The sequence below is a fragment of the Periplaneta americana genome, chromosome 1, assembly GCF_040183065.1.
Source record: "Periplaneta americana isolate PAMFEO1 chromosome 1, P.americana_PAMFEO1_priV1, whole genome shotgun sequence".
NCBI lineage: Eukaryota > Metazoa > Arthropoda > Insecta > Blattodea > Blattidae > Periplaneta > Periplaneta americana.
In genome coordinates, this window is record NC_091117.1 from 208,130,381 (window position 1) to 208,158,175 (window position 27,795).

General features: G+C 33.8%; 1 protein-coding gene across 1 annotated transcript; it reads left to right on the forward strand.

The window, feature by feature from the left end:
• On the forward strand, positions 1-27,795 carry LOC138695810 (chymotrypsinogen A-like). Its single transcript, XM_069820086.1, has 7 exons — positions 1-94; positions 3,650-3,718; positions 6,420-6,517; positions 10,437-10,534; positions 15,659-15,806; positions 26,269-26,382; positions 27,679-27,795. Exons 1-7 carry the CDS (start codon positions 1-3, stop codon positions 27,793-27,795), a joined length of 738 nt encoding a protein of 245 aa, XP_069676187.1.

Sequence of the window (27,795 nt, forward strand, 5' to 3'; positions counted from 1 at the left end):
ATGTATCCTAAGGTACCCAAAACTGTTCAAATTACCTGGGAAAGAATTACTGATGCTAGTGATATTACATTTCCTGGAGAGAGGATACCACAGGGTGAGCCTGTGCAATATCTAGGATCAGCATTAGATTCAGAATTAGTTTGGACTACTCACAATTCAAGCCTAGACAATCAGAAACTGAATTTACTAGGCTAATTGGAATACAACCTTAAAGGATCTTTTTAAAACAAAATATTTATCTTCTTAATAAAACCAATATGGATGTAATAATGCATAATATGTAGGGCTAGGATTTTGATGGCCTATAAATCATGAAAAAATGTCTTAAAACAATGCATTTATAACCTAAAAATCTTTCAAAAATACCCTTAAAAATGCCCTAAAAATTGGTCTTACATAATTGGCTTATTAGGAAAAGAGGTTTAGACTAGTAATTAAATTAAATTCTAGTATCAACATTTAAGTTTATTTAATTTTACATTTTTTTCTTAGTAGTACTCTTTAATTAATTATTTTACCTGATGTTGTTCCATATAGTCCACCATAAGGCCACTCTTATCCGGAACTAGCAGGCACAGAGGAGTTTATATTGAAAGGGTGGTTGGACTGATGCATTACATGGGGTATACTACGTTAAAATGACAATATTTGTGTACAAAAACGATTAAAATAAAACACAAAATAATGGGTATTAATGGACAAAATATGTAGAGAATATATCAAAGGAAATAAACATTATTTTACATTAATAATGGGGTTTTATGGTCAAAATTAAATTAAAACGCCTCAAAAATGACCGAATAAAACAAAAAATGCTCTTATGAGTTGAAACAGGCAAAAAATGCAAAAAAAAAATGCCCTAACAAATAATGTCAAAGTTCATCACATAACATATAAATACTAAAGCAGCTGTGTTTCTGGCTTACTAGGAAAGAGATGCAATTTCATCAAAATCCTAGCCCTAATAATATGGATTCGGTTCAAGTTTATAAGATAACACGGTCGAGACATAGGCCTAATAAAATTGGTACTTGGACTGATAGAGCATGCGCAGTGGTACACACACAGTAAGAAACTAGAACTTGATCAACAGACACCAAACGTGAACAGAGCAACTAATTTCTGTTACGTATGTCGGTATTAGGTCTTTCATCAACTATCCTAACAGAGTAATAATGCGTTAAAAATTTCCTCTACAATCATCACTACAGCGACTGTTTCTAGTTGCAGAAAAGATGGCTGAATTATAAATATCTTTGACTGTAAATACATATTATAAGGAGAAACACTATGGATCGTTACCTCAGTTCATGTTTCTGAAACATATAGGCTATGTGTACATAGGCTAGGCCTATAAGTTTTCATGATGATAATAATAATAATAATAATAATAATAATAATAATAATAATAATAATAATAATATATTAAATTAAATTATTAATACTACGTATATACAGTACATAATATTATCCTACAATTTCATACAACATATTATTTTAGTCCAACAGAGCTTCGTAAACGAATGGAAATAAATATAATTTCGAAGGAGAAATTGTTCCGGTGGCGGGTATCGAACCCGGGACCTTTGGTTAACGTACCAACGCTCTACCAACTGAGCTACCCGGGAACTGTACTCGACACCGATCCAATTTTTCCCTCTATATCCACAGACCTCAAAGTGGAAAAATTGTTCCGGGGCGGGATATCGAATGTGCACTCAATGTTGGTTGCTTGACGGTTGTCAGCCCACTTTGAGGTCTGTGGATATAGAGGGAAAAATTGGATCGGTGTCGGGTAGAGTTCCCGGGTAGCTCAGTTGGTAGAGCGTTGGTACGTTTAACCAAAGGTCCCGGGTTCGATACCCGGCCCCGGAACAATTTTTCATTCGAAATTATTCAAATCAACTTTATAGGGAGTTATACTTGAAAGCTTGATTTGCGTGAAAAAAATATAGTTTAAATACATGATATGACATTTACTGGTGTAAGAAATAAAAAAAACACTCGAATAAAACAACTTGCAGCATTGCGTCTGTGATAAGAAGAAGAATCACAAAAAAAACTTGCAGTAATTCACAAATAATCTAGAAGAGATGGGCGTACCCAGTCCAGGGCATAAAGGGGAAGGAAAAAGGAAAGGAGAGAACCCCGTCCATGTTCTTTCAGCTTTAGAAACGAACACATAATAAAGTACTGTGCATCAGTGGTGGATTTCAGGCGACCAGCGAGAGCCGAAAGTTATTATGCATGCATTATACAGGGACATCATTTTATTTTTACTTCAATTTTTATTGTACAAGAGTTTTTTAATGTACTTCACTCCCACCCCCTCTACTACTAAACTTCCAACCGTTCTCCACACAGAACCGAGGCCGCGTATGCAGTACTGAGTTAGTGAGTATAGTACGTTCCAGAAATATGTTCGCGTTTTCCAGTGACGAAAGAGCTTTCAATATTGAATCACATTTTCGCACAGGTACTGTCGTCCGTTTGCCTACGTCGCATCCCGGTTTCCCCCACCTGCTTCTGTTCGCCCCTCTGTGAAGTCTAGTAGCTGGGCTGTCTTAGCTCTTTTCCGAAAACATTAATTTCTGTTAGGAATTGGACGTCTACGTAATATTATACAACTGTTTAAAATAACTTAAATAAAAGGGCCTCGTTAAGTAATTAACTATCACGTGATTTCCCCTCCCCTTTCTACGACCCTGCGACAAAACCACTTGAACGGACAGTAGATAGCGTTTCTGAATAATTTTATCTTTTCGGATCGGGCAGAAGTGAAGATTAAATTTACAGTACGTAAGGTACTCTTTTATAGAGTAGGTATAGAATTATTTCAACACGAGTTACTCGTATGAAGGACGAAACTGGTAATTGGGATTAGGTACAATAGTCTATAGTGCGATAATATGCACAAAAGAACTGAAGCCTGTGTCGAAATGAACGGCCACCATTTAAAAAAATGTGTTTAAAAATCAATATTATGATTATTTTTCAATTTTAACTTCATTTTGTATATTGTACGCTAATGTGCTGTAACAGTACAATATACACTGCATAATGAATACGTCCGAATGGATAGCTCAGTTCGTGAGTAAAAACACTTATTGTTAATACTGTATTGTATTTTGAATAAACAAAAACCTAATCAAAACTATCAAACTCAAAATTGCGATATTTCCTAGTTTACATAAATGGATCAAATACTTTTCTTCCCTCCTATACCTAGTAAAGTGATTTGTTTTTATTTACGCCAGTATCATCGAACTCCAGTCTTGGAAGGGGGAGCAAGCGGTGTTTCCAGTTCTAGACCTTTAATCCAAAGATATAGCCAGGTTAATATTAAAAATGTTAGTAAAAATAAAATGATGTCCCTCTATAATCCATCACTCAGAAATGCTTGCATTCAGGTCTACTCGTATCGATCCGATACATAACTGTCTCTGCAGGGGAATGTGGAGTGGGGGCTTAAAGAGTAGTCTACAGTACCTCAATTGAGATATTAACGCCCAGGTTTGTATATAGGCCTATACTAGTCACAGGTGAAAAAATTTTATAACTTCAAGGAGATTTTATCTTCAAATACAAAAACTATTCAAGTGGCGTCTGTATAAAACAGCAGTGAACTAAACAATTGTTTTATTTTCAGGTGAACATATGTCAAAAACTAATGCAAGAGTGTTAATAATTTATCTGACCATATTTATTTTAGGATCAGGTATGTATTACATAGTTGAAGTCATTTCTTACTGCTAACAATGCATTTTTTATTTTAAAAATTTGGCTTGATAAAGCATAAAAATATATGCAAAAGTTGCGGCTTTGTTTATGAAACATCATAGAAATAATTCACATACTTTGAATGTACACTGGGCTGCAAAAGAACTGCCGATCCGAAATTATATCGTTTTCCGAGGACTTCAACAAACATGGCGAGGTGGAAAGCTATTTTCCTGAGATTCGTTTTTTAAACATGTAAACACGATCTTTATAACATGTCACGTTATTATTTAATATGAATTGATTTTCAATTATTCATATAATTTTATTTTACAACATTCATAAGAATACTACACGAAAATAGTGAAACTGCAATTTATATAGTATTCCACAGCCTTCCTTATTATCCATCGAAGCTGTCATTGTTACAATCGATATATTATATGGCCAGTTACGCTTCATATTGCATTAACAAAGAATGTATCAATTTATTTTATTATAAATACTGATACAGAACTGAAAACTGAATCTAATTGAAACATTTAACTACACATTTCTCCTTTGCATGGAATAAAAACTGTTTAGAAAATTCAGGCCAGTCTCTCTGTTTCTATTGCTTCCTAGGCCAAGTCCTCGTAACACGATAATATTTCAAATCAATAGCGACTTCGACTCGGCATTTCTTTTGCAGCCAATAACAAACATCGAAGACCTACAATTTTGGAACAAACGAAATAATTTTCTTATTCTTCATACGATAAGTCTTAGCCGTTGAACCAGCGTATAGGTAATTAAGTATGGACACTTCGCGTCGGTACCTTTGATGTAGCCGGACTGATTTCAATGACTTTCAAGCCAGCTAGAGCGTGAGATTCTGTTTTCTCCCTGGAGTTGGCGCTGACATCACACCAGCTAGCAGTCGACACAGCGGAAATATAAGACATATAATTAATACATCTAGGTACATTATGTACTCAAATAAAATAAATTGGATCCATAAAATAATAAATCCGTCATTAACTGTAATGTCTAGACTCTAGAGTTCCTTTATAATGAGAGTTGAGACGTTGACCCCAACAACAATTAAAATATGTAATGATTTGATAGCAGTGAAAATGGAAAAACAAAACTCTTATGAGAAGTAAAACCATATACCTATATTATATTATATTATATACAAACATTAAACGAATTTGATACATAATTTTGTAACGTATTATATTATTTTATAATATAATTTATTATATATAAAATATAAACAATTATTATTACAACTAGTTTGTCACTGAGAAATAAGGAAAAGCTGTTAACTTGAATTTATTTGAAGCGAAGCGTTACTGGATTATTATCTTAGCGTATGCTCGATTACACTAACCTCTAGCGCTTGAAAGTGGAACTAAGCGCCGGCGCACAGAGAAACAAAACACAGGAATATTCGTTAGCATTAGTTATGTGTTATTATGTAGATGTATTGTGTCCTCTGGTTATTGCTTTAATGTGTTCTTTGTATCGAGTTTGGAATGATCTGCCTGTCTGTCCAATGTAGAAACTGTCGCAACTAATGCATGTGAGTTTGTGTACAAACACAAAGATCAATTTCAGAACACACACACTATTTGACACCACATTTCAACACTTTTCAACAATCGAACGCACCCACACAACAGGCAGCGAAGTTCGAGATGACGCCGCGACCTAGTAGGCTCTGAGGATGGTGTAAAGAAGCACCGAAACAGCTGTAAGCTGCACATGCTAACACAATTAACACGAGTAAGATCACCATTTAATCAATTATTTAAATTCTAAAATATTACATTTTTCGGATCAAATTTCTGAACATTTAAAGGACGCGTTTAAGGTACAAAACTAAAATTCTTTCAATCATTCCTTAAATTGATTGAGCATATTGGGAATTAAATCAATGGCTTTTCCAAAACAGGCTATGGAATGTTTCACATAAAACCATTTTTTTCTCTTAAAAAAAAAGCAAAAAACAATCAAAATTGTATTATGCTTTTTTTGCAAATCTAGTCTTTCAGGTAAAGCTCCCTGTAAAGCAGATTTGAATAATTTTCCCTTGAAATTATTCAAATCTGCTTTACAGGGAGCTTTACCTGAAAGACTAGATTTGCATAATATATACGTCATAATATATACGTTAACAGAAAACCACAATTCCAAGTCACACAGAGATTGTGTGCACTCGATGTGGGTCTCTGGCGCTTCGTCAGCCCACGCGAGTTGTGTGGATATAAAGGGAAAAGTTGAGACGGTGTCGGGTGGAGTTCCCGGGTAGCTCAGTTGGCAGAGCGCTGGTACGTTCAACCAGAGGTCCCGGGATCGATACCCGGCCCCAGAACAATTTTTCCCTTGAAATTATTCAAATTATTCAAATTATGCTTTTTTTGTTTGAAATATCTCAAAGAATAAGCCCTTGAAATTAATGACATTACTTGCAGTTCATCCTGTATAGTTGAAAACCCAGCAATCAGAAGAAAGCTTTACAATTGATTAAGTTCTCAATTTGTCTACACTTATCTCCTAACTCTCTTGAAATCTTATTCACATACTGTACCATTATATGACAACCTGTTACCTGTCATCCTTATTTATGAATTCGTTTTCTTGTCGATTTTTTTTTTCTGTGAAATACAAAATGGATTATCTTACGAATAACGGCTGTCTTCAAATGTGATAAGATACGAGCACAACTGAAAACAAGAATACGACTGTCCTTTCAACATTTGCTAAGATAATGCTCGGACATGAAGCTAGAAGAGGCCAAATCCCGTACCAGGTATGAGTCTTCAGTTCATGTTACATAGCCTATGTGAGTGAGTTATTTGTTGTCAAGTTTTTATTGGGTTATTTTATCAACATCTCAAGTTATTTAACTTCTGAATGAAATGAAGGTGATAATGCCGGTGAAATGATTTCGGGATCCAGCACCGAAAGTTGCCCAGCATTTGCTCGTATTGGGTTGAGAAAAACTCGGACCACCTGGACTGGTTTCGCTGTCAGAAGCTCTAATCGTTACTCCACAGATGTGAACTATTTGTTTTCAAACTAAAGTACAGGGACATCATTTTCCAGTGACGAAAGAGCTTTCAATATTGCATCATTTTCCATTTGCCTACGTCGCATCCCGGTTTCCCCCACCTGCTTCTATTCGCATCTCTGTAAATGCTAGTGGCTGGGCTGTCTTAGCTCTTTTCTGGGAACATTAATTTCTGTTAGGAATTGGACGTCTGCGTAGTATTATACCCATACAATTGTTTAAAATAACTTAAATAAAGGCCTCGTTAAGTAATTAACTGTTAAGTGATGTCCTCCCTTTCTACGACGCTGCGACGTTAATCACTTGGACGGACAGTAGATAGCATGTCTGAGTAATTTTATCTTTTCGGATCGGGCAGAAGTGAAGATTGAATTTACAGTACGTAAGGTCTCTTTTATACAGTAGGTACAGAATTATTTCAACATGAGTTACTGATACGAAGTACGAACCTGGTAAATGGAATTACGTACAATAGTCTATAGTGCGATAATATGCACATTAGAACTGAAGCCTGTATCGAAATGAACGGCCACTATTTTAAAAAATGTGTTTAAATATCCATATTATGATTATTTTTCAAATTAACTTCATTCTCTATATTGTACGCTAATGTGCTGTAGCTGTAGACAGTATAATATACACTGCATAATGAATACATTCGCATGGATAACTCAGTTCGAGAGTAAAAATACTTATTCTTAATGCAGTACTGTAAAAGGTAAAAAAAGGTATCCCTGTAACATGCCATGAAGGCACTTGGGGGGCATGGAGGTAGAGCCCCATGCTTTCCATGACCTCGGCACTAGAATGAGGTGGTGTGGTCGGCACCACGCTCTGACCGCCTTTTACCCCCGGGAAAGACCCGGTACTCAATTTTATAGGAGGCTGAGTGAACCTCGGGGCCGTTCTGAAAGTTTGGCAACGAGAAAAAATCCTGTCACCACCTGGGATCGAACCCCGGACCTTCCAGTCTGTAGCCAGCTGCTCTACCAACTGAGCTACCCGGATCAGTTCATAATTAGCCTATTGCAAAACAGTAATACATTATAGCATAAAAAATACTAAAAGGTTTCATAACCTTATGACAATTTTAAATGGCTGTCATGTGAGTCATGTGATGTGAAAAACATTGTAGCCAACATCAGAACTGAAGTAGCACTTGATGATTTGAGTGTACGAACATTTCACTTGAGTTTCGCGGAATCCATTGTGCAAAAGCAGTTCTTAGCAGTAATAGCCATGATACTATCCATCACTCGAATTAAATTTTTACGCACTGTAGGAATGGAGAATTTCACACTTTCCTATTTAGACTCATACAACATCCCTTCGAAATGGGTGAGTTCAAGTGTTAAATTGAAAGATATTGTCTCTGTATTGTTTGAAAGGTCCAAGTGACAGGTTACCGATGCTATCCTCTACTCCAGAGAGACAACAGCTTTTTTTTTTGTCTCTGTTTTCACGCGTGAACAGTGTAAAGAGTTGTGCGATCTACAAAAACTCACATCTTCATCAGTAATGCAGTACTGTATCTTTATTAAACAAAAACCTAATGAAAATTATCGAACTCAAAATCGCGATATTTCCTAGTTTACGTAAATGGAAGAAACTACTTTTCTACCCTCCTATACCTAGTAAAGTAATTTGTTTGTGTTTTACACCAGTATCATCGAACTACAGTCTTGGAAGGAGGTAGCAAACGGTGTTTCCGGTTCTCTAAAGGTATAGCCAGGTTAATATTAAAAATGATAGTAAAAATAAAATGATGTCCCTGTATATGTAAGTGAGTTACTGTATTTGTCAAATTTTTATTGGGTTATTTTATCAACATCTCAAATTATTTAACTTCTGAATGAAATGAAGGTGATAATGCCGATGAAATGATTTCGGGATCCAGCACCGAAAATTGCCCAGCATTTGCTCGTATTGGGTTGAGGGAAAACTCGGACCACCTGGACTGGTTTCGCTGTCAGAAGCTCTAATCGTTACTCCACAGGTGTGGACTATTTGTTTTCAAACTAAAGTATAATCTAATACAGTGGGTGTAAAAAGTCTTTATACGCCAAAATATTTTAGCTAAATGGACATATGTGGGGTTTAATTACATAGTAAAAACAACAATTATTTTTCCTATACACGTAATAACCAGAGCTAGGAAAGTATAATATACACTGCATGATGAATACGTCCGCATGGATAGCTCACTTCGTAAGTAAAAATACGTATTGTTAATATTGTATTGTATTTTGATTAAATAAAAACCTAACGAAAGTTATCAAACTAAAAAACGTAATATTTCCAAGTTTAGAAACGTAAATGGATGCACTAATTTTCTTCCCTCTTATACCTAGTAAAGTGATTTGTTTGTGTTTTACACCAGTATCATCAAACTCCGCCCGTGGAAGGGGTAATAAACAGTATTTCCGGTTCTCAGCCGTTAATCCAAAGATATAGTCAGATTAATATCAGAAATGTTAGTAAAAACAAAATGATGTCCCTGTATAATAATAATTGCTTTACTTGCATCTTACACAACTTAGTATTTTATAAACATGGATTACTATAAATAGCAGCAGAATTACTATAAGAAATAATAATAATAATAGTAATAATTTATTTATTTATTTATTTATTTATTTATTTATTTATTTATTTATTTATTTATTTATTTATTTATTTATTTATTTATTTATTTATTTATTTATTTATTTATTTATTTATTTATTTATTTATTTATTTATTTATTTATTTATTTATTTATTTATTTATTTATTTATTTATTTATTTATTTATTTATTTATTTATTTATTTATTTATTTATTTATTTATTTATTTATTTATTTATTTATTTATTTATTTATTTATTTATTTATTTATTTATTTATTTATTTATTTATTTATTTATTTATTTATTTATTTATTTATTTATTTATTTATTTATTTATTTATTTATTTATTTATTTATTTATTTATTTATTTATTTATTTATTTATTTATTTATTTATTTATTTATTTATTTATTTATTTATTTATTTATTTATTTATTTATTTATTTATTTATTTATTTATTTATTTATTTATTTATTTATTTATTTATTTATTTATTTATTTATTTATTTATTTATTTATTTATTTATTTATTTATTTATTTATTTATTTATTTATTTATTTATTTATTTATTTATTTATTTATTTATTTATTTATTTATTTATTTATTTATTTATTTATTTATTTATTTATTTATTTATTTATTTATTTATTTATTTATTTATTTATTTATTTATTTATTTATTTATTTATTTATTTATTTATTTATTTATTTATTTATTTATTTATTTATTTATTTATTTATTTATTTATTTATTTATTTATTTAGAATATTAACGTGCAAAACAACAGCACAAGGCCAATTAGGCATACTGTTTAGCACGATACAGAACAGAACAAAACAACAAATGGTGATGAGCATGAATGATAGAAAATGATAATAATAATAATAATAATAATAATAATAATAATAATAATAATAGTAATAATAATAAACTCGATGCGCCCTGGTACTATTTTATTTACGACCTGGTTTAGATCTCTCAATGCAGATACGTAAGCTGATGATTTATTTTCGAATTTAATGGTTTAAATGTGTTACAATTTCAGGTATTCCTTACAATGAAAACGAAGAAGGGAATCTTACGGTGTGGAGGTTCTATAATCTCTTCTGGATATGTTTTGACAGCCGCCCACTGCGTAGTCAAGTAAGTATTATCTGACGGTTGTCCGAAAACGAAACAGAATCCATATATCTGAGAACTGATTTCAACCCGACTTTATTATAATGGGTCATTAGTAGAGTCCTGAGCTTAAACACCTAGGGCCGATCGTATAAACCATTTAATCTTAGGTCAGAGGTTAAATTGATCCTCGTTCTAGCTGAACTTGGAATTTTGTGTTGTATATAGTCTAATCTGAGATTAATTTGTCTTAAACTAAAGTCAACTTTGACTGAAGAAATTTCTCCGATTAAGTTAGATGATCCAAGTTCAGTTATTTATTTTCTGTTTGAAGTATACGAGTGGCAGATTGTGCAAAAAGAATAACCATTATTATTAATATATATGGTAGATAAATTTATATACTGTACATATCAATTTCTTGCCTTAATAGCCTATACAAACAGTCTTATATTTTAAAAAGTCTTTATCGTGTTCAGCAGTATCAAATAGCATAACCTATAATTATATTATGTTTATAACAACCATTAATTATTCATGAATATGATAGAAACATTCATAAATTTTCAATTAACTGTATTACTAAACGAAAATTGTCATTTTATAAAGCTTTATTATGTTTAGCAGTATCAAACACTATAACATAACAATTTGGAGAACGGTCAATCTTCTTATTGTACGCCATTATTTACAATGCACAAAACAAACCAGTGTCTCCAACAGAGTGTGCGGAAAGTCGCCAAAAAGTAGTTGGAAAGTCGCTAGATTTCTTATTATCAACAAAGAAAGATTAAATTTTGTCACTATGGGGTGCTAAAATGGTCGCTAAATCCCTATTTAAGTAATATAAAAGTTAAAAGAAATTGTGGTCTCGAAAAAGAGTTAAAGTCGCTAAATTGGCTATACTGAACAAACCTGTACAACATGGCCCGCGCATCACATACTTCACCTGTTTATGCGATGTTGCCAAGTCCTTTTCACGTGAACTTAGATTGCATTTGAACCTAGGTATTTTGATCGCAGAAGAGTTTTATACAATAGAAGAAGTGTCTGAACTCGGTTCACTTTCCGATCTTCGATCAAAATTGATCTTTAGTCAGAGAGTTTTATACAATTGGGCCCTAGAGTCTTCAAGCAACCCGCAACAGTGTAGGTAGGCCTATGTATGGAGTACAGCGCGAGGACATCCAAGCCCACCTAAAGTTAGATTTGCTGTTTTGTCGGTGACTGAAAAAAAATAATAAAGTTATCCAATGCAGGCCTACCTTCAATATAAAATGAAGGGTTCAGAGCCATAGTGGGCCAAGCGCCATTTATTAAAAACGAAGAAAGCAAGGGTTAAATTTAAGTGAATACCATAGTTTAATGAAGACTGACATACTTTTTTTTTTACTTGGTTGTTTAACGACGCTGTATCAACTACTAGGTTATTTAGCGTCGAAGGGCTTGGTGATAACGAGACAGTATTTGGCGAGATGAGGCCGAGTATTCGCCAAAGATTACCTGACATTCACCTTACGGTTGAAGAAAACCTCGGAAGAAACCCAACCAGGTAATCAGCCCAAGCCGGGATCAAACCCGCTCCCGAGCGCAACTTCAGACCGGCAGGCAAGTGCCTTAACCGACTGAGCCACGCTGGATTGACAAATCATTTTAGTTTGAATGTGTATACTTTATATTACTTGCTATATGTTTCCATTGAATTATGGTAATAACTTCATTTTAACCCTTGTTTTCTACGGTTTTAGTAAATGGCGCTTGGCCCACTATGGTTCTGAACCCTTCAAATGTTCTAAAATTTTTAACAAGAAAAATATATTTCCTGAAGAGTAGCTAAAAGATCCTAGACTATGTTGTTGATGTAGGCCTTTAGAATATTTCTATAAAAGAGCCATGCACTTATTTCATTGATTGTAGATTTTATTATGTGAAGTCCACACCTGTGGAGTAACGGTTAGCGCGTCTGGCCGCGAAACCAGGTGGCCCGGGTTCGATTTCCGGTTGGAAAAAGTTGCTTGGTTGAGGTTCTTTCCGGGGTTTTCCCTCAACCCATTACGAGCAAATGCTGGGTAACTATCGGTGCTGGACCCCGGACTCATTTCACCGGCATTATCACCTACATCTCATTCAGACGCTAAATAACCTAAGCTGTTGATAAAGCGTCGTAAAATAACCTACTAAAATAAATATTATGTAAACGCTTTACGGTTTAAAAAATATATACTGTAGATACAAATTTGGTATTATTTTTACAGATAATTGTTAGCTATTTCAATATTCTGAACAGTGTTTTATAAAGTGTAATGTATGTATATTAAGCATGAAAAGTTTTGTTCATTTAGCTTTTATAGTAGTTGAGATATAGAAAAATTATTTTCACTAAATTTTTCCAAGCCAATGGTGACCTCCCCCTTAACCCTTTGGAGCATAGTGGTTGTTCAGGAGAACCACCGTTTTCTTTCTTTCTAAATTTTATGGCACGGATATTCCACCAAGGAACCACCTCTTGAGTATACATACTGGGTGTTCATTTCAAATTGTGTCATGACGTCACTGTTGTGAGTCAGCGATTTGAAGAGAGTTTCAACTTTCATGTCAGAGAAGTTGCCTATTATTCAAGGCGTTCAATCTGAACTTGAGAACGTGTACGGTATAACTTGAACGTCGTAGCAACAGATGGCGGTCTGTACGGTCTGTATGCCACCATAACCTCTTTCGAACTTTATTTTGCGCGGGCAAATCGTACGCAGGGTATTTGTTATCATCGGTAACGGCAACATTCCACAACACAAATCAAATGCTCCGTGTCCATGTTGACCGTCGAAGTTAATGTCAACAAATACGTAAGTAATCGTCTTAACCCTCTCCCCATAAAGAAAAACCTCACCTCAGTACGTGTTTCCAAACAGTTCACATTCCTGCCACTACCGGCAATACCGTACGTATCGGTAAGTACTCTTCAGAATGAACGCCGTACTTGCCAGGCAACTTCTCTGGCACATAGGTAATACGCCTTTGCGGAAGTGTAGGAAGATTGAATTGTCTAGGCTCATCGGCTAGCCTCATGACGGCATACAGCGAGCCATGACACACTTTGAACTGAACACGCAGTAGAGGTGCCATCTGTGTTTTGAAATTGTGTGCAGAGTTAAAATGTTGAAAAAACTTGATCGAAGCTTTGTTATGATCCATGATATGGAAAACATACAAAATTAATTTGGGCTGCAAAGGGTTAAAGAAATTAAAGTTACGCTTCCAGACATTACTTTTTCAATTTTTCCAGAGTATTAGGGTAGATTACGCATAGTAGGACGACTGAAGGTGTTGCTTACTTAATATTCAAAGTTTACTTAATGTTATAAAATAACAATAATATTCATTCTTTCATAATTTTCTGCCCAAGGTCAGGTCTTTCACTGAAAACCCAGCATTCTCCAATTTTTCCTATTTCCTGCCTTCCTCTTAGTCTCCGCATACGATCCACTTATCTTAATGTCGTCTATCATCTTGTATCTTCCTCTGCCCCGAACTTTCTCCCGTTCACCATTCCTTCCAGTGTATCCTTCAGTGGGCAGTTTCTTCTCAGCCAGTGACTCAACCAATTCCTTTTCCTCTTCCTGATCATTCTCAGCATCATTCTTTATTCGTCCACTCTTTCCAACACAGCTTCATTTCTTATTCTGTACGTCCACTTCACACGCTTCATTCTTCTCCATATCCACATTTCAAATGCTTGTATTCGTTTCCCTTCACTTGTCGTAATGTCCATGTTTCTGTCCCATACAATACTCCACATAAAGCACGTCACTAGTCTCTTCCTTAGTTCTTTTTCCAGAGCTCCGCAGAAGATGCTCCTTTTTCCATTATAAGTTTATTTTGCCATTGCTATCCTTTTGACTTCCTGGCATCAGCTCGTGTTACTGCTTAGTAAGATTGTTATGGGGAAAAGTAGTCTATCAAAGGAATTTTAAAATGTCATATTTGTTCGGATCAAATTTCTACACATTTAAAGGACCTATTTAAAGTACAAAACTAAAATTCTTTCAATAATTTATTATCATAATACACTGCTCTCTTAAATTATTATTCCATACAAAGTAATAGGCTTTATCCTTACTTACTTACTTACTTACAAGGAACCCGGAGGTTCATTGCCGCCCTCACATAAGCCCGCCATTGGTCCCTATCCTGAGCAAGATTAATCCAGTCTCTATCATCGTATCCCACCTCCCTCAAATCCATTTTAATATTACCCTTCCATCTTCTACGTCTCGGCCTCCCCAAAGGTCTTTTTCCCTCCAGCCTCCCAACTAACACTCTATATGCATTTCTGGATTCGCCCATACGTGCTACATGCCCTGCTTTATCTTATGGGACAATTTATTACAAATTCATATGCACCATATGTTTTGAAGTTCGAACTAATTTCACTTAAAACAAAAAAAACAAACAGTTTCGTCCAGGGCTCCTACAAAAGACCTTTCCGGTTTCGAACGCATGTAATTTATGTTCTAGAAATCTGAGGTGCATAAAAATAGCATCAATGGAAAGAGATACTCAAAAAGTTTAGTTGTGGCAATATTGTTTTCCTGGTTGGTAATAGTGCCTCATATTAGCGCATATAAACAAATTTGTTCATTGTTGAGGCGAAATGGCTGCTATAGAGGACAGAAAATCGGTTGCGATTTCATCCGTACCGACTACAGTTGCTGCAAGCCCTAAAACCAGAGGCCAAAGTTCTACGAAGAAATTTCTGCATAAGTATGCAGACTTTAACTGAAAACGATGATGAATTTATTCGTTCCGTGGTGTTTTCTGACGAAGCCACTTTCATCTTTCTGGTAAGGTGAACAGACATAACCTCAGAATCTGGGGGTCGGTAAATCCGCGTACTTACGTGAAACTTAACTATAGGCTTGATGTGTGCAATGTTACCAAAAGGGACACATTGAACATCTTTAAGGTAAGGAATTAAACTTTTCGAGTTTCTCTTTCCATTGGTACTAGTTTCATGCACCTCAGATTCATAGAACGTAGGCATATGTGTTCGAAATCGGAAAGGTCTTTTGTAGGAACTCTGTATTTACATTTTGAAGAAGAAACAAGCAGTTATTTAATACTTTTTAAGCATAATCACTAATTTTACAGAATCAGACGCCCATCGGATATTACCGTAGGCGCTAGTTCTACCATAAGATCGTGGAAACGACCAACAGTCAAGAGGAAGGTGTCCAAAGTAGTTATTTATAATAAATATGTCACAGTCACCAGCGGCTATGACATAGCTCTTCTGAAGGTAAGCAAAGCTCATCCACAACAAATAAGATTTGTATGGTTTCCTAAAATCTAATCCAGCCAAGTCCAAAAAGTGAAATGCAGGGCAAATAACAAGTTACCGCTCAGTGTAGACCTACTCTCGGAGTTGAAGCTGGAGTAGAAGTGTCCGACTGGTAGCCCTACACATCTAACAACAGTTAAAACTAGTCTAGTCCGAACATACAAACAGTAGATATACGTACACAAAATGCCACAAACTGCGTGTTCTTTAAAACGGACATCATCGCCTACTAATGTCCAATAGGAACAAATATATTTGTCAAGTGTGATGGTGTGGCCTATCGTTCAGTTTGTGGAAAAGAAAAGGCATAAACTCACGAAATTTAATTTTCAAAGATATTACTCTTCATTCCGTAGCGCAGAATATGATAAATATGAAAACCAGGAACGTGTAGCTATTATTGATATGCTCAAGAATAAATTGTAGATATTATTATTATTATTATTATTATTATTATTATTATTATTATTATTATTATTATTATTATTATTATTCTGAATACTGTTGCTGAATTAGGTGTGAACAATGTAATTTCCAATTCAAATGTTCGTCAAATATTAAGCCAAGAAATTTAGTTTAATGTGACTGGCACACTTGGTGCTCGTTGATACTAATGTTTAAAATATTTTCATTTTCATTATATTATTATTATTATTATTATTATTATTATTATTATTATTATTATTATTGTTAACCAGCAACTTGTAGCTATTATTGATATGTTCAAGAATAAGTTGCAGATATTGTTGTTATTATTATTATTATTATTATTATTATTATTATTATTATTATTATTATTAATCAGAAACTTGTAGCTATTATTGATATGATCAAGAATAAGTTGCAGATATTGTTGTTATTATTATTATTATTATTATTATTATTATTATTATTATTATTGTTAACCAGAAACTTGTAGCTATTATTGATATGTTCAAGAATAAGTTGCAGATATTGTTGTTATTATTATTATTATTATCATTATTATTATTATTATTATTATTATTATTAATCAGAAACTTGTAGCTATTATTGATATGTTCAAGAATAAGTTGCAGATATTGTTGTTATTATTATTATTATCATTATTATTATTATTATCATCATTATTATTATTATTATTATTATTATTATTATTATTATTAATCAGAAACTTGTAGCTATTATTGATATGCTCAAGAATAAGTTGCAGATATTATTGTTATTATTGTTATTAGTATTGTTATTATCTTTATTATTATTATTATTATCTTTATTAGGCTATTATTATCATTATTATTATTATTATTATTATTATTATTGTTAGACCTATTAACCAGGAACTTGTTGCTATTATTGATATGCTCAAGAATAAGTTGCAGATATTATTGTTATTATTGTTATTAGTATTGTTATTATCTTTATTATTATTATTATTATCTTTATTAGGCTATTATTATTATTATCATTATTATTATCATTATTATTATTATTATTATTATTATTATTAATCAGAAACTTGTAGCTATTATTGATATGATCAAGAATAAATTGCAGATTATTATTATTATTATTATTATTATTATTATTATTATTATTATTATTATTGTTAGGCCTATTAACCAGGAACTTGTTGCTATTATTGATATGCTCAAGAATAAGTTGCAGATATTATTGTTATTATTGTTATTAGTATTGTTATTATCTTTATTATTATTATTATTATTATTATTATTATCTTTATTAGGCTATTATTATTATCATTATTATTATTATTATTATTATTATTATTATTGACTTCATTTTTCACTAGACGACGTGTTTCAATGAGTTGATTTTGTGCAGTATTGCAGTTTCAATAACCGGCTGATAAGTTATACCAAATATTCTTCAATGATCATTGTAGAGTATTTGGTTATACGTATGAAATTAGGTGAACGTCAGTCTGGCCCTTCCTACTTTTGGAATAAAGAGAGACAAATCCATAAAATAATTTTTGAAGGCATAAAAAGAACTGTAGGCTACAATAAAATTCATATTCAGTCAAACTCACGAGTCATGACATGTATATGATGTTGTTTAGTCAACTGTCCGAAGACAGGTCTGAACCCCGTAAGTAATACCAATAAGGAATGACTCATGAGGCAACTAGGCAGGAGATAATGTGGTAGGATGGCCAGTTCCTTTCCCCCTCCATTGCATACATCGCCGATTAGCTGCATATTACACTAGTCAGACTTCAGAAGCATACAAACAATTATACATGTATATGTTACTCATATATTTGTTTGGGACTGTTACGTTATATTTTCAAGGCACCAAGTTTTTACCATTAAAATTTAGGTGAGTTCTACGTTTTTCATCTATTACTTTTTATTTATGCACCTTTTTACCCAGTTCTCATATCTGAAATACTCTCAGACTTAGGATCCGGGACACTTTAGCAACCAAAGTAGGCACAGCTTGACTGCAGAGTTTCTTGAATATACAGTAGTATACAGACTTACTGTGAATGTAAAAAACGACGTGAATGTGCTGCGTTATATTCTACTGTTAATAATACAATCTAGTGACGGTGGAAAATGAAGTAGGTACATACCTCACAAGTTTTTATGTCCGTTAAAGGCGTTAGCGTTACAATGAACAACCATGTACATACTTGCAACTAGTTCGAAAAAACTGTTCACTATGAACTGTAAAAACACTGTGATGGCCTGAGTTCGTTTCGTAGGGAGAGACGGAAGGATACTGCACCTCTGATCACGAACCGGCACAGGTAAACAAAACTCAACGCGCCGCCTTACTCCATCTGTAGGCTACTTCGTTACACTGTTAACTTCACTTCATTCTTAAGTTGCCTCGGATCCTAAGCCTGGTTATCATATAAAAATTTAAGTTAGTATTTTAAATACGTTAATTTGGTATTACGGATACAGAATTAATAATAAGAATTAATTTCAGATAATAAAAATGGGAAAACACATATAATAATAATAATAATAATAATAATAATAATAATAATAATAATAATAATAATATTGTCGCCGCTTCTCTTATCTTGTTAATAGATGAGCGGCATAGACAGTAGAAGGGAAAGAGTTATAAAAACAATGCTTAAATTCAGTCATAATAGGGCATGCATGAAACAAACTCATAGTCGAACAATTATGTATCAAAACATAACGAAAAGTCGATTTCTTCATAATGTTTCTCTCACTTATCCATCATAAGCCTTTCTCCTACGAAAACTTACAATTCACTCGTAGGTCTAATATGTACGGGCTATTCCATATGAAATCGAACAGTAAAAAACATCGCATTTTTTATACTCAATTTTTTTCCCTACTTATACAAGGTACTGAGGGGAATGCATTTTCAAAAATATACTATCGAAAGTCAAACGGTTTTCGTATTATTGAGCGACAAATTTAGCGTATTTTATAAAAACAAGCCTCTTTCAGCGCTCAGAACTCTGGAACCATTTATTGCAGGACATTGAACGAGAGCTTATTTTGAAGCTGACATTTGGTAGGTTATGTTAAGAAGTAATCCTTGCTTTTATTGTACACAGAGAGACAGATAATCTGATTTTAATTGCTTTTAGGCTTTTTGGCCATTTGTAAAAATGTAAAAAAATATTGAGAAAAAACCTTGCATTATTAAGAGGGATTCGGCATTGTTTGCTTAGTGGTACGGCAGTAAGTTTCGAGGGTATTCAATAGATTATTTTCACACGCCTAGACTTGAACGGCGCAGTACTGCACGCACTGGCCGAGAGCTGAAGATAAGCGAGCGTTGGGCGTCATTTTACGCCTGTGTTTATGAAAACCTGTGATAAAGCTAGCACAGCCATGACTGCTAGACGACACATCACGTGTTTGTCTCCTGGCCTTGCTTGTCTCGGCTAAGCTCCCGTCTCACAGTCAGCTGGTTAGTTCACGCGCGTACTATTTATTTTCTTTATTTGATATTTTCAATACTTTCTTATCAACATACCATCAGTAAAAAATACGTTTATTTGTACTTTCAATTCGGAATCTAACTATATATTTTTAAAATATGTTTTCCTAGCCAAAGGCGTCTTAATGAGGAAAAATCTAAATTTCTCCATTTCCATAAAAAGTAAGAAAATCTGTTTGTATGTCAATATAAAGTTTAATTTCTGAGCATCAAAATAAACCATGATTTTGATCATTGGGTGAAAGGGTTTCGGAGCCACAACAGTTTAAAGTTGCTAATTTTATGAAAATACGATAAATTTAAATATTTTTAATTTAAACACTATGAAGTTCTGATGCCTCAAACTTTGCACAAAGCATTGTATCACAGTTCTCTACGTACAAAAAAAGTTTTATTGTATTTAGAAATTGTAAGGTCAATTTTCTCTATATTTCGGTCGATTTGAGATGGAATAGCTCGTACGTATTATTATTTGATACCCAGTATAGGTGTGACAGAGCTTTTTCTGCTTTAAAATTAATCGAATTATAAATAAGCTAGACAGTTTCATTCTAGAAACATACACGTCATTTTCAATAGTCTATCGAAGATCGACTTCGAAAAAGTGTTCATCATCGCACACTCGAAGTGGCATAGGCTAATCTTCGTAATTAACTTAATATTACTGTCTTAAATAGAATTGTAAATAATATTAATAATTTAATAATAATTTGGCGAAATCCAAATGCACTGTACATGGCAAAAAGGATGAATACAGTTGCAGGAACATTCAGCGTCATATGCCGTTGTTGTATGAAGCTTAGAAGACAGACCGGACCTAGCCTGTACGTAAACACAGAAACAAAGCGAGTAGAGTCATTCTACGAGATACGAGTGTATAGTATAGGTTCACGTACAGGAAGAAAAGACACAATGTTATCAGAGAGTTTATTTTCATAAACTTTGTGATCACCCCGAAACTTGTCACATATGCGAGTATTGCAAATGTCACGGCGTGGATATCCAAATGATATGTTAAATCTGGTACGGTATTCAAAGTCTTTGTTTAGTAATCATAAAACACATTTTTTTAATGTTGAGATTGTTGGGAAGTTATATTCGATTAGTTTTTGACTGACCATAATGGCTTTTCCTTCCCTTGAATGATTTAATGTGATTGAGCACACTTTCGAAGACATCATCAGATTTTTTTATCGTGATGATTATGATGTTTTCCTCGTTGATCTTTAGGTGGCATACCTGTAGACTTGAGAGAGTTCTGTAGTAGCAGAACGAGCTTGTAAGAGACCCCATGCAAGGGAATGAATGCTTTCAACTACACTGGTATTTCTTCCATGTCGTTAGGTTTTAACACCTTTTCCTTATAATAATATTTCCTATAATGTATGCTGCAAAGGAATATTTCAGAAGATCCCTCATAAGGGAAAGTAAGCCTATCATTTCAACAGCCAATGTACTTTTGTTTTTATATGTGAATTTATTTTTTTTATGACTCTTTATTACATTATGCATTAAATGTATCAAAGCACCCAGAGCATATTAATATTTTTCCCTTTAGGACAGGCATGTCAATTGATGCCCACAGGAGCAGGCGCGCGCTTTAGAGCCCAGGAGAGCCTGAGCGCTTTACAGCGGAAAGAAAAGAGACAGACGAAAGAGGTGGTATATGCCGCTTGGTCGAGCTATATTCAGGGATGGCCAGCACTGATTCAATAGATAAAGGGAAGAGAACTTATTAAAACTGTATCCATGTTAATTTTGAGATTTGCCTGAGAAGTATAAGTGCATTATAAGAATGTAAGTTTTAATTTTAATGCTCATTTTTCACAAGTTTGATTTTTTTATTCAAGAGAAATATTTTCTCAACTTTTCGTGTAGAAAAGTGAAATTTTCAGGTATGTGCCTATTTATTTAGTAGCCTTACAGAATGTTTTCGTAAATCTAATATACCGTATACACGTATTACTGAAGATAGTGTATTGAAAATTTTGAAAATATTCGCATGGAAATTGTTTGTAAGGAAATGAATTAACAAAGCAACTACTGTTACATCATAAGCAAAAGATACGTGCCCATGTGTTGTAAAAATGTCAGCTCTATAGCTTCTGCACATTTCGAGAAAATAATTTAATATTCTGATGATAGGAAGTTGCTCACCAATATCACCTTAAAAGCATAATGCGATAAGAGTTTTGTTATGTAATATTAGTTACACTTAAAACAGATACGGTACCTAGGTAACTTTGCTTTGCACTGTAATATTGTTTTGATTAGTTTATTGATTACTTTTGTAAGGCTAAAGATACCATCAATATAAATTCCAACTTATCATGTCATACTCAATCTCTTTCTTTGGAGTATCACTTTCTTTATGAATGATGTGTTTCATCCACTTAATACAGTATAATATTATACTACTATGGAATTTAAGTGAATATTCCTTCTTAACTCTCTATTATGTTATTAAGATTTAAAACACAAGTGCAATATTAAGAAATCAGTGTTAGTACTTTTGTTTTACAGACAATATAGATAACATTAAACAGAAAGAAGCCAAATAAAAATAACGACATAAAATTTCACGTTCCGTTTGAAGTTTGTGCACCACTGTTTTCTTAATCCAGCAGGTTGCTTATTCATATACACAATCCTTCCTCTTTCCATACTTAGCGCTTGCTGCCCGCGCACGACTTCAAGGTCAGAAAAATGCGCTTGCTTTGACATCACTGCTTTAGGATTTATGCTCATTAAAGGCTTGATTTAAATACATATTAGGCTATATTATCATAACAATTTATTTGGTTTTCTTCTTTAACCCAATCATTCATTCTCTTCTCCTACATATTATATTACCGTACTCTAATAGTCATTAAGTTAATTAATAGCTTATCGTAAATTGTTTGCATTAAATAACATAGACACTATGACTGCATCAAAACAAAGTACTAATGCATTGCGAACTCTCTGTTGCGGGTTACTATGAGTAGGAGGGACAACTCCTTGGTTGCCGCTCCTTCCTCCGCGTAAGAAAGGCACAAGGAACATCATGTGCTCATATGCTTATTCATCCTTCTTACCGTGTAGTCCTCAAATCGTTAAATATGTGAGCAAAATATTATACAAATTCACAATACGCTTAGTACGGAAAATAATAATTAGTACATTATTTTCCGATAGCATGCACTAACTTCTTAAATGTATTTGCTGTTTCTCAGTTTCCATTACTTAGCATAGGGTCGTTCAAAAGGGTTTGACCCCGCTGTAAGACTAATTTACCATATTAGCAATTCGGAAGTTTAAAAAGAAGAGTAGTTTATTTCATATATTATACTGTACACTTTTTTTTTTACTTGGTTATTTAACGACGCTGTATCAACGATGACTTATTTAGCGTCGATGAAATTGGTGATAGCGAGATGGTATTTGGCGAGATGAGGCCGAGGATTCGCCATAGATTACCTGACATTTGCCTTGTTGGGGAAAACCTCGGAAAAAACCCAACTAGCCCAAGCGGTAATCGAACCCGCGCCCGAGCGCAACTTTGGATCGGCAGGCAAGCGCTTTACCCGATTGAGCTACACCGGTGGCTTATAATGTACATAAAGCATGTGTTTAGAAATGAATAATTATAATTAAGTGGTATAAATTATATAATAATGATTGTATCCTGATTGTATTAAGGGGAGAGGATGGTATTTTTGGTGAAATATGAGTAAATTAAAAAAAAAAATCTTTAAAATACTCTGTGATATGTGTGGAATGCATAGCATAACATTTTATGGGTATTTGTGCCCTTATCGGATGTTGAGTCGCCATTTTTAAACTTCCTGCGTTGTGGATTTTTAAATCACTCGCCCACTTTTATTGTTGTTTCCGGTAAATTAAATTTAAAAAAAATGTTTCTTTAAAATACCCTTTGATATGTGTGGAATGCATTGCATAACATTTTATGGGTATTTGTGCCCTTATCGGATGTTGAGTCGCCATTTTTAAACTTCCTGCGTTGTGGATTTTTAAATCACTCGCCCACTTTTATTGTTGTTTCCGGTAAATTAAATTTAAAAAAAATGTTTCTTTAAAATACCCTTTGATATGTGTGGAATGCATTGCATAACATTTTGTGGGTATTTGTACCCTTAACGGATGTTGAGACGTCACTTTTAAACTTCCTGCGCTATGGATTTTTAAATCACACGCCCGCTTTTATCGCTTCCCAGTAACTTCATTTTTTTTTTTTTTTGCTACATTGCCAGACAAAAATGGATATAATTTCTGAACTGTTAAAGATACATGCATGAAATTTAGAACACACATTCTTTAGACTATTAGGAAAAATTTCTCTGTAACAGAATTTTGTTAATTGATTTCATTTTAAAAATACGTCCGTTTGTTTGTAAGAAAGGAAATCAGAAAATTGTTATTAAATTTTAATTGTTTATTTTACAAACGTAGGGTCCCATATCAAAATTCTGTTACAGACAGTTTGTAGAACATGCTTTTGCAAATACATTGCAAATAACTGTTTGAATCTATCTTTAAAAATGGTTTAGATAGCCTATAGTATCGGTTTAGTACAATTCTGCATTGAGTATAATTTTTTTTTCAAATTTGGGCCCCCAAATAATTTTTTTTTTTTCAAAATATTTTTATTTGGTTGAGTTGCCACAGTTATGAGCTCTCTACATACAAAAAATTAATATTTCACACCAAATAGGAAAAAAGTTTTAAAAAATACCATCCTCTCCCCTTAACATGGTGTCCTGTTTCTCCACATTCTAACTTAGTTCACTTATGATGGATGCGCCACGGTTGTTACTGTCTCGTACGCTGGAAGAAATCATAGCCTGTGCGGCACCGGCTTTACCCTCCTCCATCTGTACACACACCCCTCATCCCGGGCACGGAGCAAACCTACCGTGTCCCATGGTGTAAGGTGGTGGGCATGCCTGGTTTAATTTATACAAATATGTCTGCTGTGGCTGATAGATCTGTTACACAAGTGGTTCGGACTCCAGTCCCTATCAGGTCTGGAATTTTTCATTGACATTTATGGCGGACAAGATCGTACTTGCGGGATTTTCCTCTGTGTTCTCCCGTTGCTCCACGTTGGCCATCAACACCCTTCCGTCGACCTCCTTTCCATTTATCACTGCATAGTATTCCCTGATTGTCAGCCGATGAGACACATAGAATGTTGGTGTAGAGAGCAGCGGGGTTGCCTGCAAACCTTAGCGTAGTCAGCTGGTGTAGGGTTTGAATGCGCCAATGCACTTAATTGGAGGTCAGTGTAAAAGTTCTTATGGATGTAGCGCTAGGGTTCGTTCTTCCCGTTCAATATAACAATCTGTACTACTGTCTTCCTCCGACGAGTTTAGCGCTGGACCTGAGGTATTCTTGCCATCGGTGCGGGGGGTTGCACGTAGATTCTTTTGTTGCTACAGCCAAGCCGAGCCGAGCGTAGTGGGAAGTATTAATCGTCCAAAAATATGCAGTCTTCAGTTTGTAGTAGTGTGTGAATATTTCATATGCATATTGTTTATCTAGGCCTATATGGTTTTGTTATTAATATATTAAATATATTGTTGCAATGTTTGCTCAAACATCTCCCTGATGTTAGCTATGTTAATATTATATGAATTATTCATATTAAATATTTCACCGTTATAAGTCATTTTTAAGGAAACATGCTGTGGAAAAGATTTTGGTTTTATTCTATTGGAATTTTAGAATATGTGTGATTGGTATCGTGAAAAATTGATTCCTATAATGTCATGCGAAAATCATTTGTTGGTGATATCTTAAAATACAAATCAAGTAGTTTTACTTCTCAAGTGAGTTCAGCAGCACAGTATATTTAAATTGATTACAAATTTAATTCAATTCTACTAATCACTAAATTTTATAGTATGATTATTCTTTTCATTTATATTATTGTAGTTGTATTATGATTTTTCTTTTTATTTATTTTATTGTATTTGTATTTCTGGTGGTGTGATGGCCTTAACTTCACCAGAATAAATAAATAATAAATAAATAAATAAAATTTTCTACAACACTTTCCTTCTCTGAACACGTAAGTACGAATGGTTGTATCTCTATCTCGCCAAAAATACGTTAGAAAACTAATAGGCATACTACTCTCGTAAATTGGGCGAATGTTTTCAGTATGATTGTACTTCCTTCCAGACTGCCGCTGTCACTGTTCCCTCCCACTCCAGTACCACGCTAGACTAGTCGGAACCGCATTCCTCTCAGCACTAAACTCCTCAGAGGATGACAGTACCTCACAACTCAACGCGGCTAAATTCTAACGCCGGCATTCGAGTACAATGTTTCAGAGTCTAGAAATTATTAATAACGATTTAAATAGGCCTAATATTTTCATAACTGATTTCTTATTTAGTGGCCGGTACCATCACATAGCACACATGCTTCCAGGAAAAGAAATGATATCAATAAATAACGGATTCTCTCTCCACAGTTACGAAGGAAGCTGCCTCTAGATGATGAATACCTAAGCTCGATTACCATGATTAATAATACAGCGCCAGTTGGATTGCACTGCATCGTCAGTGGGTGGGGAAACACGGCATGGGTAAGTAGGAACAACTCTTTGAATTTTGATTGATAAAGTAATTTTATATTCAGAAATAAAGATTCCTCACTAATATTAACAGCATCAAAATGACAATAGAAGAAAAAGCACTGATTCAATATGAAAAACTTATCAGATTACCAGGAAACAATTGGCATTCATACAGTCCTCTCTGTAGATTGAAAACTCAAAAAAGTTTCATATCCATTGTTCAAGAATTAAAACAGAAAATCAATATCCCGAATTTAAAAGAAAACTTACAAATTAAACCAAACCCTTTAACTCTATTAAATATAGAATATAATCTAAATTTAACAGAAGAAATACTGAAATCAGAAGTAAACACTGAAATACTGAAACAATTGTCTTTAGAGACAATTAATATTAGGTACCCTCCACAAAACTGGCTTCATTTATACACCGACGGATCCTTGATCTCCAGAGAACAAGGTACCAGTGCAGGTGTTACATGCTGTCTCTTCTCACTTTATAGATCTCTTGGATATGGAACAACAAGTTTTGATGGAGAAATCATTGCAATAAGTGAAAGTCTCAGGAATCTTCTATGCCACATCAATAAATTTAAAAATGTAGTTATATTGTCAGACTCCAAAGCAGCTATTCTATCAATAGTCTCTAAACACACACCTTCATCTCAAACAGCAGAAATAACTAAAATGCTCTCTCAATTAATATCACTCAATAAAAGAATTGTATTCCAATGGATACCATCCCATTGTGGAATCCTGGGAAACGAGAATGCGGATGCTTTAGCAAAGAAGGGCAGCACTGCTACTTACAGACCTGTTACTAAATCTACGTATTACTCTGTGAAAAGATTTATTAAATCTACATACTTAGTCTTCAACAAACAAAATTTGATAACACAATCCCAAGGGAAAAAATGGAACTCTCTGCATCAAAATCCACAGTTAATTCCCGATTTACCATGAAAATCGTCTGTAGCTGCATTTAGATTGGCAACAGGCCATGATTGTTTGGCCACACACCCGCATAGAATTGGAATATATCAGTCCCCTAACTGTCCATTGTGCAACTCAAACCAAGAAATGGATTCGGAACACCTCAAAATCTGTGCTTCAGTGGCTGACCATGATAATATCTTTGAAAAATATTGGAGTGCAAGAGGTCAAATAACTTTATTGTCAAACGCCTGGCGTTAGAAAACAACAACTTTTCTAATCACAATTTTTGCTCTATCTCGGCGGTCCACTGATGAAAATGGATATACTCGTGCCTTCTGTGGTCTAGATTTTATATCATGTCCGTTTCCAGATAAGTATACCATATAGTTCCCATACTCTGGAGACTTCTAATATCACCACACGGTTGAAACAATCAGACATACCACAAGGCAACCACCGCGAAAATCTTGAATTGAATAGCATTTGA

Coding starts and splice junctions, on each gene's coding strand:
- LOC138695810 (XM_069820086.1), top strand. CDS start 1: ATGTATCCTAAGGTACCCAAAACTGTTCAAATTACCTGGGAAAGAATT. Junction 95..3,649: donor TGGAGAGAGGATACCACAGG/GTGAGCCTGTGC, acceptor TTTTATTTTCAG/GTGAACATATGTCAAAAACT. Junction 15,807..26,268: donor ATGACATAGCTCTTCTGAAG/GTAAGCAAAGCT, acceptor CTCTCTCCACAG/TTACGAAGGAAGCTGCCTCT.